Genomic DNA, 15,476 nt, shown 5'->3' on the forward strand with positions numbered 1-15,476 from the left:
CGGCCTAAAACGGGCTGCCACGGCATGCGGGAACTGCCCAATTCAGGCCAATTCAGCCCTGATTTGGCCCTGCTTTGGCCTGAATCCGGCACAAATCAGGCTGGATTGGGCCACTGCAGTGCTGGAGCGCTGCTGTGCTCTGCAGTGGCCCAATTTGGCCTGAATACAGCCCTGATTAGGCCTGAATCTAGCCTGAATCCAGCCCAATTTGGGGCCGAATCGGGCCACTGTGGCACGCAGGAACATGCCACGTGCACTGGGAATGTGCCCGAGGAGGCACGTTCTCTCCTGCCAAGCAGTTAAGCGGGGGCAGAGGTTGGAGGGTGGGAGCAGAGGATCTCCCACCCCCAGTGGGGGACTGACAACCCTAGCTGCTTCAGATTGTCCCTGTGCCGAAATTGCCCACCCTAAAAACTGCTGCAACTCATCAGACAAGGGAGGGAGGTGCGAATGAGGTTTCTCATGTTATCTTTGGGCCAAGCTAGAAGTGACGAATGACACTTGAATGGCAAGTGAACAGACTCACATGTATTCCTCCCTGTTCACTTGTGCTCCACTTGCACTCCTCTCGATCACTATTTGGGCCAAGCTACAAGTGACGAATGACACTTGAACGGCAAGTATATTTCTCCCTGTTCACTTGCCTTCCACTCAAACCACTTGCCGTTCAAGTGTCATTCGTCACTTGTAGCTTGGCCCTCTGTTGCTTAACAAGGAGCCACACCACAGTGACTTCCTCACTCCAAAGAGAAAAGTAACAGGAGGGGGGCATAGGCAACCATCTAGAACAGGGGTCCCCAACTTGGTACCCATGGGTACCATAGTGCCCATTGACACCTTTCCTGGCACCCACCAAGTGGGTGAGACCACTTGGGGCTTTTGCACTAGAGATCTGGTAGGCTGGGCAGATCGAAATAATGGTGTTTCAGCCACAGCTGCCAACAGTGTTGGTTTTATTCGCTCTCACTGCTCTTCCCCAATGTATTTTTTAAATGTACCCCTCTTCTTGCCTGAACTTGGGTTTCTTCTGTATGTGTGGTTCCTGCTGTGGTTGGCTCAGCCACCTGTGGCAGCCGTTCTGTAGTTGTGCACACTAGACTGTGTCGGAATTCCATAGGTGCCCACAAGCTCAAAAAGTTTGGGGACCCCCTGCTCTAGAAAAACCCAGGCACCCCTGTTATTACAGATTAAATTCATATGAAACTGTGGGCCAAGCTACAAGTGACAAATGACACTTGAACAGCAAGTGTATTTCTCCCTGTTCACTTGCACTCCACTCAATCCACTTGCTGTTCAAGTGTCATTCGTCACTTGTAGCTTGGCCCTGACATGCATCTAGGCGTTTTAAGGGAACACTGGGACCCAGGTCCCTTAAATGATACCATAACTTTATGGGAGCTGGCATTTTCTGAACACTTTCTTTGTGGCTGGGGTATCCCTGAAACAAATCCAACAGCCTAGTCCCCCTTCATGATCAGCTCCACTCACACGGTTGGTCATTGCACCATTAAGCCAGCCACTTGAGAGCATTGCATGGAAAGAAACGTCTGCTATGCAGCTAGGATAACATCTACAAAGCCTCAGTGCTGTTCTTAAAATCATCAGCATATCAAATTGGACTCTAGCTGCTATCATTCCACCCCCCCCCCATCATTGCTGAATTCCTGTGGCATGTGGAATGGTAGTGATGGAACAAAATGGCTGTGGTGTGTCTTCTTATTTGTTTTGACAGTTTATTGAATATTCAGAGTAAGTTAAACATACAGTTGGTAGGATACGGTGGAAAAATTCAGCTAACGGATACATGTGTGTGTGTTTCGTTGATTTACCTCTCTTTCTGTAGACGCCCTTCATGATGTTCCTGTCCCCCCAGGGTCAGCATTTTGGCTGCAGTGGGAGAAGGGAGATGAGAAAAAGCAGAGCTTTCCCATGGAATCCAAGGCAGTCTATAGACACGCTTTGAGTGACATACTCTCTTTCCATAAAACCTAGCCGCACTCTGCCACAGTCTCCCAAACCTTTGTCTTCATAACTAAGATAAATAAATAAACGCCACATTCAACAGAATTCTGCAGTTGGCTGATATTTTTGCCTGTCTCTTAACATCACAGCAGTCTGGTTTGGGATAATACAAAACTGGCACCCGAAACTTAATTTGTAGCAAGTGGAAAGATAAGAGGATTATATACACAGGGCAGACTCTGTTGGGAAACCGTAGTAAATCTTCCTCTAATTTAAAAGCAGAGTTTGATTGCTCAAGTGAATCTGTGGTCCAGTGCCTTAAATTGCTTTCCCCCCCATCTCTGTCTGTGCATTGATCTGGGGGGTTGCTATGGGAGAAGCTACTTAAGTTATGGTCAGATTTAAGGGCAAGAAACTTCAGTGTTTCTTCTCACTTTCTGACAAAGGCTGTTTCCACACACGTTGGATAATGCACTTTCAATGCACTTTAGTTATCCTTTAGAAGTGGATTTTGTGTTTCACACATGAAAACCCAGTTCAAAATGATTCCTAAAGAGCATTGAAAGTGCATTATCCAACGTGTGTGGAAGCAGCCAAAGAGAACTGTCCATGATACTACGTGTGCCCATTTCTACAAGAGAAATTCCGGCAGAGCTACTGAGGTTGTTTTTTCTTTGAAGGAGGCTCAATTGGAGAAGGATGGACTTGGTTTACAGGTCACATGCAACCATGGTTTAATTAAACTAACTATAAATACTGGGACGTATAGCAGTTGGGACGTATGAGGCAGCCACCTTATACTTGATCAGTATTGTCTATTTTGACTGGCACCTGTTCTCTGAGGTTTCATGGAGAGGTCTTTCCCATCAAATGGAGATTTCAGGAAATGAATCTAAGATCTCCTGCATGCCGAATAGATGCTGTACCACCAAGCCACAACTCTTCCCCTTGACACATGAAAATAACATATAATTGGTCAGACCATTGGACTATCAAGGTCAGTGCTGTCTACTCTGAGCAACGGAAGCTGTCCTGAGTGACAGCTGGAATCTGAAATCAGTCTGAAGTTGGTTTATTAACCACAGTTGGTCTTAACTATGCTTTCACATGACACGTAAATGCTGGCTGCCTTTTTCTTCTGGAGCAACCCATGTTGCTATACATGCTGAGATACCAGCTGAGGAAGGAGGCAGGGGAAAGGGCCAGAAAACTAAGTTAGCATTTGTTGAGGTGAACTCAGGTTTGACTGATCATCTGTGAGTCAAATCCTGTAGTTAAAATAAGCTGTGGTTTTGTTCTGTGTCTGAACCGAGCCAGAATATTTATATGTAATATTTAGTTTCAGGTGGGTAGCCATGTTGGTTTACAGTAAACAGCAAGATGTGAGTCTGGTGTAGTGATTCAAAGCACGGGACTCTAATCTGGAGAGCTGGGTTTGATTCCCCACTCCTCCGCTTGAAGCCAGCTGGGTGACCTTGGATCAGTCACAGCTCGTCCAGAGTTCTCTCAGCTCCACCTACCTCACAGGGTGATTGTTGTGGGGATAATAATAACATATGTTGTAAGCCGCTCTGAGTGGGTGTTAAGTCATCCTGAAGGGTGGTATATAAATCAAATGTTGTTGTCATCATCATCATTATCATTGTTATTAGCACCTTAAAGTCCAACAAGATTTTCAGGGAATTCGCTTTCAAGATTCAATGTTTCCTTTGAGAGTCAAAGTACCCTTCTGACAAAGGGAGTTTTGACTCTTATAAGCTATGACCCTGAAAATATTGTTGGTCTTTAAGGTGCTACTGCACACAAATTTTGAAATATTTACTTTATATACAAATACTCAAGCAATGCATGCTGGGAACAACAGGATATTCCTATGACAGAAGAGCATTTTGTAGAATCCAGATAACCATTTCCCTCCGAGCCAAGCTACAAATGACAAATGACACGAGGAGGACCACGTGAAGGGAGTCGCAATGTTAGCCAGGAAGCTGAGTTTTAAAAGCAATCGGAAGGCTTTGTCAGTTTCCCTTCTCTACAGAACCAGCAAAGATCTCTTCTCAGAGGGTTTGTAAATTTCCTCTTTGCCTCCTGAAGGCTCAGTCAGTTTCACCTCCCCTTCTAACTCCAGCTAGAAACTCCTGGCTCTCCATGTGTCTCTTTTCATTCAAAATGCAAACAAAACTGAAGAGGTGGGGTGCTGTCTCTCTGTCCCTTCCTCTTGGCCAAAGGGATATCAACTCCTCCAAGCACTGATATGTAACTTGGCAAACGCTCGAAAGAGATTCTCTGCTATCAGCAAATCATCTCAGGTCATTAGCTCCCATTCTCCAGCAATTTGCCTAACGAAGGGATATTCTGCCAGGAGCCGTAATAATATATTGCTTCTGAAACCTTAGCAAGACAAGAAACATGGAGGAAGGGGAATTGCCTCATTCATTATATTCTTGGTCTGAGAATGGAACTTATTAACTCTGGCACGTTCTGTCCTCAGTGATGGCCGGCGTGTTCTTGGGTCCAGTTGGAGGTTGGATCAGAGATACCTGAAGGACCCCCTCTTTCTGTTTGAAACAACCCGGACTCAGGTTTTGAGGGCCAAGCTACACAATACCTTTTTATTATCATTATTTATTTATTTATAATTCGCCTTTCTCACTATTGCAGATTGCACAGTGCTGGTGAAAAGACAATGTAATCGACCGCTAGGACCATTCTCTGAGTAGAGTATAACAATGAACAAAAGTTAAGACATTCAGTGAAAGAGATACAATAGGGGATGGTGGCAGAAAATTTGAAAAAACAAGCATAAAGCCAAGCACAGTGATCAAATCTTTTTGAAAACAAAGCATAACTAATTTTACATGGCCTGTTAACAATGTGGAAATGCCCTAGTGAGGAATATGGATTTAAAGAAAGGGATATTATATACCAATTCTGTGCCTTTCAGTATTACATGCCTTGCACTTTTTCTATGCTCAGGAGCCAATGTAGTATTTGTAATGCAACCTGTAAGAGTATGACACTTGAAACAAGAAGACCAAAGAAGAACATATGTTAAAACATGTTAAAACTCTGTAAAAACTGATTAATGTAGCAAACTAGGTCAGCCGATTTTAGTATCATCTCTCTCTCAAGGCTAAGAAAGAGAAAAACAGGCACAAGGACAGATAAGTGGGGGGACATTCCTTTCCACCCACAGAAGGTGTCCTTCCGAGGGGAACAGGTACAAGGACAAGATAAGGAACTGCAAATCTTGGAATTTCCCCAATTACGTAGCTGACCTAGACTTGCGTCTTCCAATCAAACCAACCCTAGACACCTGTGTCAAAGACTACGAGCCAATAAGATAACAAATATTAGAATATTGTAATATTATTATAATTAACCTGAGGGTATTAATTGCTTTGCACTTCTATTGTAGCTTTGATGAGCTTTGGACACAAGGAGACCACCTACTCCTGTGTAAATTGCTCCTCCATTGTTTAAATTAAACAATCTATTCTGCTTCAATTCAACAGGACTCCGTGGTGTCTCTCTCTTATTGTGATGGGCGAGAGGGACACCTAGGGCACAAGTTTGTGCATAACACTAGTAGGTGCATGTCAACAAGAGCAGACAGTACCCAACAAAATAGCTGTTACAGTTAGGAGGCAGGGGGAGTGACTTTCTTTACTGGGAACTGCCTTAGACCAAGGTTTCCCCGGAACACACCCAGGTAAACAGTTGCCACTAGCAAAATAACAAATTAACAGGGTAGAAGCCTTAAAAAATACCTTATAACAAACTATGTAGCATCCAGGCAGTCTGGCACATAGGGAAGAGATGCAGAGAAATATCCCAGAGAAATGTGTTGTACTAAGGAAGCCAAAAAATGTCTTTATAGAAAAAAAAGGTTTATTATAGAAAAAGGGGGGAGGGAGATGGGGGGTGGATTCAAACGGGGTAGGAAAGAGGACAAAATACAAAACAAAAGGAAGAGCACGCTATCACACAGTGCACAGTCTCTCAAATAAAACAATAACGTTGCGCTAACTCAGTACCCTTTACCTAGGTTGTAGCAGGTTCCTCGGAGCATGTACGGCAAAAAACTTGGCAAAGGTGTCACACAACTAACGGTCTGTTCTTGAACAAGGGAAGGTTCAGATTTAGAGGTCACAAAATAATAAATAACATACTTTGTAAACCGCTCTGAGTGGGCATTAAGTTGTCCTGAAGGGTTGTCTATAAATCGAGTGTTGTTGTTATGCCAAGATACCTTAAACAGTTGGGATAGACGTGATTTAGCGGATGCAGTGATTGCAGAAAAGTAACATTTCTTTGCTGCTATTACTTTTTTGTCAGGCTTGTAAATAGAGTCCCAAACTGGGGGAGAGAACCCCCCACTCTTGGATTGTTTTGGCATGGGAAAACGATATGTGGGGGGGAGAGGCAGGAGTTGTCTTTGGGGCATTTACGAAAGGGGGTATTTTTCTGTTGTGGTACTTTTGGAAAGTCCTCCCAGGGGAGGCCTATCCTTTGTGCATTCTCAAAGGCATTTTGGCCCAGGCTGATTTTGTTACGGCTGAGTTCTGTCAATTATCTGGTCTTCACCCATTTGGGTTTGTCTGCGATTCTGTTTTATTGATGTTGGTCTTTATGAAGTCTTTTTGTTTGAAAATGATTGAGTCATCAGCCGTTTGGATAGGGTCTGTTGGACAAAAATTGTGATTGATATTTCTTACATAAATGAAATGAATGTTGGTGGTGCTCCCTCCGCACGCAAGGCCTGGAGGACAATTGACCCAAAGCTCTTCTCCAAAAAGCTGGTGCTGTGGTAACGTTCTCTCCTGTACGTTCTTTGGTGTTTGGAGTGTTGATTTTTCACGCAGAATGGCAGTGTGGATTAACAAGAAAGGAAACGTTACGAACAACACTCCAACTGAGCCAGGCAGTTTGGTGTAGTGGTTAAGAGCACGGGACTCTAATCTGGAGAGCCGGGTTTGATTCCCCACTCCTCCCCTTGAAGCCAGCTGGGTGACCTTGAGTCAGTCACTTAAGAGCGGCAGGACTCTAATCTGGAGAACCGGGTTTGATTCCCCACTCCTCCCCTTGAAGCCAGCTGGGTGACCTTGGGTCAGGCACAGCTCTCTTAGAGCTCTCTCAGCCCCACTTACCTCACAGGGTGTTTTGCTGTGGGGATAATAATGACATACTTTGTAAACCACTCTGAGTGGGCATTAAGTTGTCCTGAAGGGTGGTATATAAATTGAATGTTGTTGTTGTTGTTGTTGTTATTTGTTTCCAGTATTAACTAGCAATGGGCCTGCCAGTGTGACAGTTGGTCCAAAAGGATTATTTAAACCGAGCCTCTAGCCAGGCTTCTGATGTCAGAGCGCCCCCTGGAGGAGCAACGTATCAGTGACGCACAATCAATAGATGGAACCTGGGGAATTGGCTTTTCCACATATTATCCCTATAAAAAGATAGCATCTAAAAAAAGATAATTTCACGCCTTGTTACTCTGGTCAGCTACGCCGCTGAAGAATCTGGCACTGTTTCAAAAGCAGCCCTTTTAAAAAATCTCTTGTCAGACCTCTTCTCTCTTCAAAAGCAGGTCTTTTCTTTGCTCAGACCAGTGACCCAGAAGATTTATAGAACTTAGAGAGAATCACTTGGCTTCTTTTGACTGCGATTGGTGCAGAGAGGTTTCCTTGGCCAGTCTGGCTGATCTCTGGTATGCAAGCTGAATTCCTGCCTGAAGTCTTGCAGGGCACCAGCTCAAGGCTGTTTACGGATATGAATCCTGAGAATTCCTAGAATCGGTTGAATGAGAGAATGTACCAGCTTGTTATCAGAGGTGGCTGGAATAATTGTTTGCCTTCCTGAATTTGCCATTGTTGTGACATTTTCATCTCTTCCATTTTATCATCACAACAGCCTTGTTAGGCAGGTTAGGCTGAGTGGAGTGTGGATGGCCCAAAGTTACCCATTGAGCTTTGGGGCTGAGTTAGGATTTGAACCTGGAATTCTTAGGCTCTGCTTGCTCTGTCCGATTTTCAGTTATTTCTTCCAGCAGTATTACACAATTGTAGGAATGGTGGATCTTCTGGCTAATGAAGATTTCGCTTTTTGCTTGGGCAAACTATTATTCTAATTCTACTGTCACTGGGAATTATCATTTTGATAAATTAATTCATGGGGGACAGTTGCCAGATCTCTTTTGAAGAAATTCCTTATAGGCACAGAAAAACCCTCTGTTGTCTTTCCAATTATCATCCGTCCGTCCGTCCGTCCGTCCGTCCGTCCTTCCTTCCTTCCTTCCTTCCTTCCTTCCTTCCTTCCTTCCTTCCTTCCTTTGACTGAAAATGTAACTCCAGACTTTTTAGATAACAATTTTTCTGGCCTTTCCCATATGGCTTTCAGCATAGTCTGGGACTGCCTTAGGACCCAGTTACATATTATGTGCAAATTCAAATTATTTTTTCTGCAAAGAAGGTCCTAGAGGCTGAATTTCCTTGGTCGGGAGAACTGGAGCGGTAGAGGGGCTTTCCCCACTCACCACTTTTCAGTTGCAATATCTTCTTTCAAATTGCTTTCCCAGGGAGGGGAAGTTCCCGGCAAGTATTTCCCTCCCCCAATCACGCCTTCACTCCCCCATGGCTTTGATTAATCGTCTCTTTTCAAGTCTTCTTTTCTCTGATGAAGTGACTGTTGTACTTTAATTATTGTTCTAGGGGCCAAGCTACAAGTGACAAATGACACTTGAACAGCAAGTGGATTGAGTGGAGGGCAAGTGAACAGGGAGAAATACACTTGCCGTTCAAGTGTCATTCGTCACGTGTAGCTTGGCCCTAAGTCTTGACATAGGTCACACGAGATCTCCTAGTAGCTTTCAGTTCTTTGTTGCATCACAACATTGGAAAGATCTCTCTGACTTAGGTGACGTGGCTCTGAAATGCCTCCATTCTTATCAGGTTATTCTCAGGGGGAGAAGAGGGCTGTCTTTTTTTGGGGGGGATACCCATGCCGTGTCACAAGTTCTATGCCGTTCTCATATACATGTTCCTTTGCTTTTTTTTTTTTGAAAATTTTTTATTGGGTTAGAATCCATTATTTCCACATTTACATTCAATTTTCCCCAATTTTTTCATCTCTAACCCCCTCCCTTTCCCCCCCTTTTTGTTGACTTCCAACAGCTTTCCAACCCTTTGTCCCCTTTCCCTTAATTTTATTAGCTTCCTCTATCTAAAACAAATATATATTCTCCATTATTCTAAGCAGTACATCCTTAACTATTTTTAACATTATATGCCCAAACTGTAAGCCTTTGTTTCTATCTTAGATAAACAATTTATCTCAATTTTTCAATTTCAGGTATTTCTATATATCATAAACCATATAGATCATACATTCGTTTATGTCAAACAATTTGACTTATTCTCTCTATATATTACTCATTCTATCTTTTTATAATAGTTCTATATATCTCTCCTCACGTAGTCAATCAATTTGACCCATCTATATCTTCAGACATTCAGTTTGGTACAAATCTTGTCAGAAAAAAAAGAAAATATTGTTAGTTAATCGCTCCTTATATTTAGTCCTTATAATTAATTATTTTCTCTATGTTCTGTTTGTTAACCTATATATATCTATATATATGTCAATCTATTAATCTGACTGCTTATTAATTCACATTTATCTCTTCTCCCCCCGGTAAAGTCTCCCCCCTCTACTTCAATACTTCAGTAGTTCTCAAACTGCCACAGTTTTCCTCCCACCTCCCATTTCTTCTCCAGGTATTGTTTCAGCTTCTCCCAGTCTGTGTTGAACTGCCCTGAGTCCAGATCTCTCAATTTTCTTGTCATCTTGTCCATTTCAGCCATATACAGCAATTTGTAAGTCCAATCTTCAATAGTTGGCACTTCTTGTACTTTCCATTTTTGCGCATACAAAAGTCTAGCTGCTGCTGTCATATAAAATGTCAACGTCCTGTGTTGGGTTGGAATTCCCTCCATTCCCAAGTTCAGTAGCAGGAGTTCTGGGTTCTTATTAATTTGAAATTGTAAAATTTCACTCATTTCTCTTATTATTTCCCCCCAGTACTGCCTGGCTACCTCACACGACCACCACATATGATAGAGGGAGCCCTCATGCTTCTTACATTTCCAGCATTTATTAGAAGTATTCAAATTCCCTAGCGCAATCTTCTTTGGTGTCATGTACCAACGATAGATCATTTTATGAATGTTCTCTTTGATATTAATACATGTCGTTGTCTTCATTGTAGTTTTCCACAAGTATTCCCATGCCTCCATTGTTATTTCTTTATTAAAGTTTATAGCCCATTTCACCATTTGTGTTTTAACTATCTCATCCTCGGTATACCACTTCAACAATACTTGGTATACCTTGGATATTCTTTTCTTATCTTCTTTAAGAAGGGTCTGCTCTAGTTCCGAATTCTCTATTCGTATACCTCCCTTTACAGAGTCCGAATTATATAAGTCTCTGATCTGTCTATACTGGAACCAATCGTAGTTAGGTGATAGTTCCTCTTGTGTCTTTATTCTAAGTTTGGATGCTTCAGTTTTAGTTATTTCTTTATACGTTAAACATTGTTGTTCATTATCAACAGCTCTCGGGTCTATCACCTCATATGGAACCACCCACAAAGGGGTTCCTTCTTGTAGATAAATTCTGTACTTCTTCCAGATTATGTATAGACTTCTCCGAACAAAGTGATGCAGGAACATCGAGTTGACCTTTACTTTGTCATGCCATAAATATGCGTGCCATCCAAATATTTTTTTATATCCCTCTAGGGCTAATAGTTTCTTGTTCTTTAATGTCATCCATTCTTTCAACCAAACTAGGCAGATTGCATCATGATAAAGTCTCAGATTGGGCAGTTGCATTCCGCCTCTTTCCTTTGCATCTTGTAAAACTTTCACTTTCACTCGAGGCTTCTTGCCTGCCCAAACAAAATCTGATATTTTCCTCTGCCATTTTTCAAATTGTTTGGAGTCTCTGATGATTGGTATTGTCTGTAGCAAAAACATTACTCTTGGTAACACATTCATCTTAACTGCTGCAATCCTACCCAACCATGACAAATTCAATCTATTCCATTTAATCAAGTCTCTCTCTATCTGAGTCCATAGTTTTTCATAATTGTTTTTGAATAGATCTATGTTCTTTGCAGTTAATTCGACTCCCAAATATTTCACTTTACTTGTTACTTCACAATCCGTTGTTTCCATTAACAATTGTTGTTTCTGCTTAGTCATATTTTTGCATAATATCTTTGACTTCTTTTTGTTAATGAAGAAACCTGCCAAGTCTCCAAACTCCTTGATCTTATCTATCACTCTTGGCATGTTCCTTTGCCATGTCTTGCAGGCTGCGGTACATGGTGAAACAGCTGGAGACAGGTGAAGTGGATATTGTGGAATTGAAGAAGAACTTGGAATATACTGCTTCGTTGCTTGAAGCTGTCTACATCGATGAGACCAGGTGAGGCTGTGGGGCTTGAATAATTACAGGGCAAAAACATTGCATACGGTCATCACAGAATTCTTTGGGGGGGGGGGTTCTTGCACTTGCAACCTACCAGCTCAAGACCTCTAATGCACATGGTAGCGCTTATAAACAAATGAGTATGTCATATGAAAACAGAAAACAGTTGTCCCTCTCATCGCTGCCAGCACGCTCCCCTTGCTCCCCTAAATGCACTCAGCAGCCAGAGGGAGCCGAGTGTGCTGGCAGCACCGAAAGGGACACGGAACTGATCGCCGCTGCCAGCTCCCTCTGACCACTGCCGGCACATTCAACTCTTTCTTGCCGCCACTAGCACGCTCGGCTCCCTCTGACTGTGGAGTGTTTTCAGGGGAGCAAGGGGAACTGGCAGTGGCAAGAGGAAGCCAAGCGGACTAAATGAGACACCTAGAGAAAGAACCTCTGCTAGGGAGAAGATGGATTCTCTCCCTCTTCTCCCTGGCAGAGGTTCTTTCTCACTACACTTCCCATGGAACCTTTTGGGAAACTGAATCGTGTTCTCCACGTGTCAGGCATCTCGTCTGTTTTGGCTCTAAGTCCAAAGTGTGGCACTTTTCATATGTGGACCTGTCACTATTTGAGAGAGAACAAGGAAGCTATGAAGTCTGGGCCAGCCCTGATGTGGAACTTTCAGCATGGATGTTGATGTTGCCCAGAACAATCAGTCTCGGCATCTCCTGCACCTTGTCCATGACCACCGTAGCCAACTCAGAAAGAGTGCTTGCTGGGGAACTAGGTAGACATTAAACAAGCAGAATCTTAGTTCCCAATGTAAGGAATTTACAGTCGATGCAAGCTGGAAGTCTGTAGAAGTTGAAGGACTGATGGAGTATAATAGCAACTCTACCTCCTCTGCCACCTGTGCGAGGTTTGTGGAGGACTGCATGATCAGGCGGAGTTAGCTGGGACAGACGCGCCATGCCATTTTCTTCCAACCGTGTCTTGGTTATGCAAGCCAGGTCAGTTCCCTCCTGCAACAATGCAGCGGGGCAGACAATTTTGTGTCTCACTGATCTGGCATTGCGTAGCATTAGAGAGAAAGTGGGGGAAGAAGGGGGACCTGCATCGTCAGCTCTAAAGATGCTGCAGAGTTTGGGTAAGCAGTGAGTTACCTTGCCTGACCCCGGCTGTCTTTGATAAAACCCACCCCCATGTCTACCAGCTCCCGTCTGTACCAGAACAGTGCATTCACCATACATCCTGCCAGGGGTCATTTCGTAGAAAAAGAGCTGGAGGAACTCATTAGCATAACTCATTAGCGTATGCCACACCCCTTGACATCACCAGAAGTGTGTCATTAGCATAACTGATCTACATATGCCACGCATCCCTGACATCACCTATCCTCGCTGTTTTGGACCCAATTCTGGCCATTCAGGGCCAAAATTGGGCCCGAAATGGCAAAAAGGGACAGAAAATGGTGGAAAAGGGGCCCCAAATGGTCAGGATTGGGCTGCTGCTGAGTGGGAGAGTGATCCACCACCTGTCAGAGGTCCAATCCGGGCCGTTTCGGCCCCAATCCAGGCCAAAACGGGCCCAAAATGGCCGAGAATCAGGTGGGTGGGGCCACCTGACATGTGACCTCTTTGGGGAACTGCCGGAACTGCGTTCCTGTGCGTTCCCCCTCGAAATGAGCCCTGCATCCTGCTCCAAGTAGAGAGAGCCCCCACAACAATAAACCCTGGATACCTCTCAATCAACAAACTAGCATCCACAGATAACCACACAACAGTGCAGGGCTACAGTCGTGATGTCCTGTTAGCATTATCCAACAGGTGTTGTTCTATGCTAGCTGCTCCTGGTCTCCAGATACAATTTCTGGTTTAGGTTCATGTGTTTGCACAAGTTTAATCTCTGTTCTAATTTCTGTCACTGTGCCAAATGCTTATCATTCGTCTTTCTTCCCTTCCTCCAATGCAATTGCTGTTTCAGGCAGATTCTGGACACGGAAGATGAGCTCCAGGAGATCAAATCAGATGCAGTGCCCTCAGAGGTGCGGGACTGGCTGGCCTCCACCTTCACCCAGCAGACACGTGCCAAGGGACGCCGTTCAGAGGAGAAGCCCAAGTTCCGCAGCATTGTCCATGCTGTGCAAGCCGGCATCTTCGTTGAAAGGTTTGGACTGAGCTGTGGATTGAATATGCATGTGTTGTATTAGGTCTGCTCCAAGTACACCTCTGGAGATGCTCTATATTTCTACTGTGTTGGACCAACAGGAAGACTGATTTTCTATTGGGTCATGCCATGTCACTTTCAGAGAGGGGGGAGAGGGAGAAACGGAAAGGACAGATAGAGCTAGATACAGTCAAGAGGAAAATAACATATAAGGTAGAAAAATCAAGAACGAATCCCATGTTGCTGGTTAGATTTAAAGATGGGTCCACTCCTGGGTTGGAAGGAATGAACATTACAAGGGGGGAAGGGCATGGGTTTGATGTGTCTGTGTCCCGTTCTAACAAGGTTGAATGTCATGTGGGACTTTAGCGCTATAAGCTTTCGAAGGAGATCCTAAGGACGTGGGTTTGATGTGTCTGTGTCCCGTTCTAACAAGGTTGAATGTCATGTGGGACTTTAGCGCTATAAGCTTTCGAAGGAGATCCTAAGGACGTGGGTTTGATGTGTCTGTGTCCCGTTCTAACAAGGTTGAATGTCATGTGGGACTTTAGCGCTATAAGCTTTCGAAGGAGATCCTAAGGACGTGGGTTTGATGTGTCTGTGTCCCGTTCTAACAAGGTTGAATGTCATGTGGGACTTTAGCGCTATAAGCTTTCGAAGGAGATCCTAAGGACGTGGGTTTGATGTGTCTGTGTCCCGTTCTAACAAGGTTGAATGTCATGTGGGACTTTAGCTCTATAAGCTTTCGAAGGAGATCCTAACGCACTGTTGCCTGCCCTGCAGGATGTTCCGGCGGACGTACACAGCTGTGGGGCCCAACTATTCCCCTTCAGTCATCAACTGCTTGAAGGTAACAACCTTTGTAGGAAGATGTTTGATTTGGCTCGCTCTCCTTCCCTCCCCGATATGATGCTTCTCAAGACCTGGGGTGGCAGGGCAGTTCCAGGGATTCTCGGATGGCTCCTTTGCCCTCGGTCCTTTTCATTCCCACTCCGGGGGTCTCCCGGGTCCTGATCGAACACCCTAACCCCTATACCACACCAGCTTTAAGAGATGGCACTGAAAATGGGTTTCTTGGCTCAGATCCACAACTACTTTTTCTTTTGGTGCTACTACTGATCAAAGGCCCTCTTCTTTTCTAGCTCCGCCCCATCAGTTCTCGTGTTTAGTTATAATAGGGAAGCATGACTCTCCGTTTTTTGTGTTTTCTCATTGTGTAGACTCTCGATCTCTGGTGTTTTGACGTGTTTGCACTGAACAAGGTGAGCGAGGATCACGCCTTGCGCACGATTGTCTTTGAACTGCTCACCCGCCACAACCTTAACAGCCGCTTCAAGGTAAGAAGTGTGCGTGTGTGCGCACACGTGCATGTAAGCATTGTGAGCAAAAGGGAGACTTGAGTCGTGTGTCCATGTGTGAGATGGGAGCAGCGCACCCATGCTATCTGTGCACTTATTAATTTGAAGACTGAAAGCTGCAGGTTTTGAGAGGATAAACCTAGTTTGAAAAGGGTTGTGGTTTGTAGAAAAAAATTGTAACTAGTCGTATCACATACATATGTGCTGTCAAGTTGCAAACAACTTACGACAATCCCAGCAAGGGGCTTTTAAGGCAAGAGAAGCAGAGGAGATTTGCCATAGCCTTCCCTGCGCAGTCTTCCTTGGTGGTCCTGAAGGGCGGTATATAAATCAAATATCATCATCATCATCATCATCATCATCATCATCATCATCATCATCATCATCATCATCATCATCATCATCAAATTACCTATCCTCCTTAATTTCTGAGATCTGCTGAGATGGGGAGATAACATGCCACCTTCCCTCCCCATATTGATCCACGCAAAATCCAAAACAAAAATC

General features: G+C 44.1%; 1 protein-coding gene across 2 annotated transcripts in view; it reads left to right on the forward strand.

Moving 5' to 3' along the window:
- Positions 1 to 15,476, forward strand: part of PDE1B (phosphodiesterase 1B) — a 78,338-nt gene that overhangs the window by 33,120 nt on the left and 29,742 nt on the right. For both annotated transcript variants that reach the window (XM_055003927.1, XM_055003928.1), the window contains exons 2-5: positions 11,341 to 11,454; positions 13,429 to 13,611; positions 14,395 to 14,461; positions 14,832 to 14,948. In XM_055003927.1, coding sequence (XP_054859902.1) covers positions 11,341 to 11,454; positions 13,429 to 13,611; positions 14,395 to 14,461; positions 14,832 to 14,948 — 481 coding nt within the window. The remainder of the gene's footprint in view (positions 1 to 11,340; positions 11,455 to 13,428; positions 13,612 to 14,394; positions 14,462 to 14,831; positions 14,949 to 15,476) is intronic.

The sequence above is a fragment of the Eublepharis macularius genome, chromosome 19, assembly GCF_028583425.1.
Source record: "Eublepharis macularius isolate TG4126 chromosome 19, MPM_Emac_v1.0, whole genome shotgun sequence".
Lineage (NCBI taxonomy): Eukaryota > Metazoa > Chordata > Lepidosauria > Squamata > Eublepharidae > Eublepharis > Eublepharis macularius.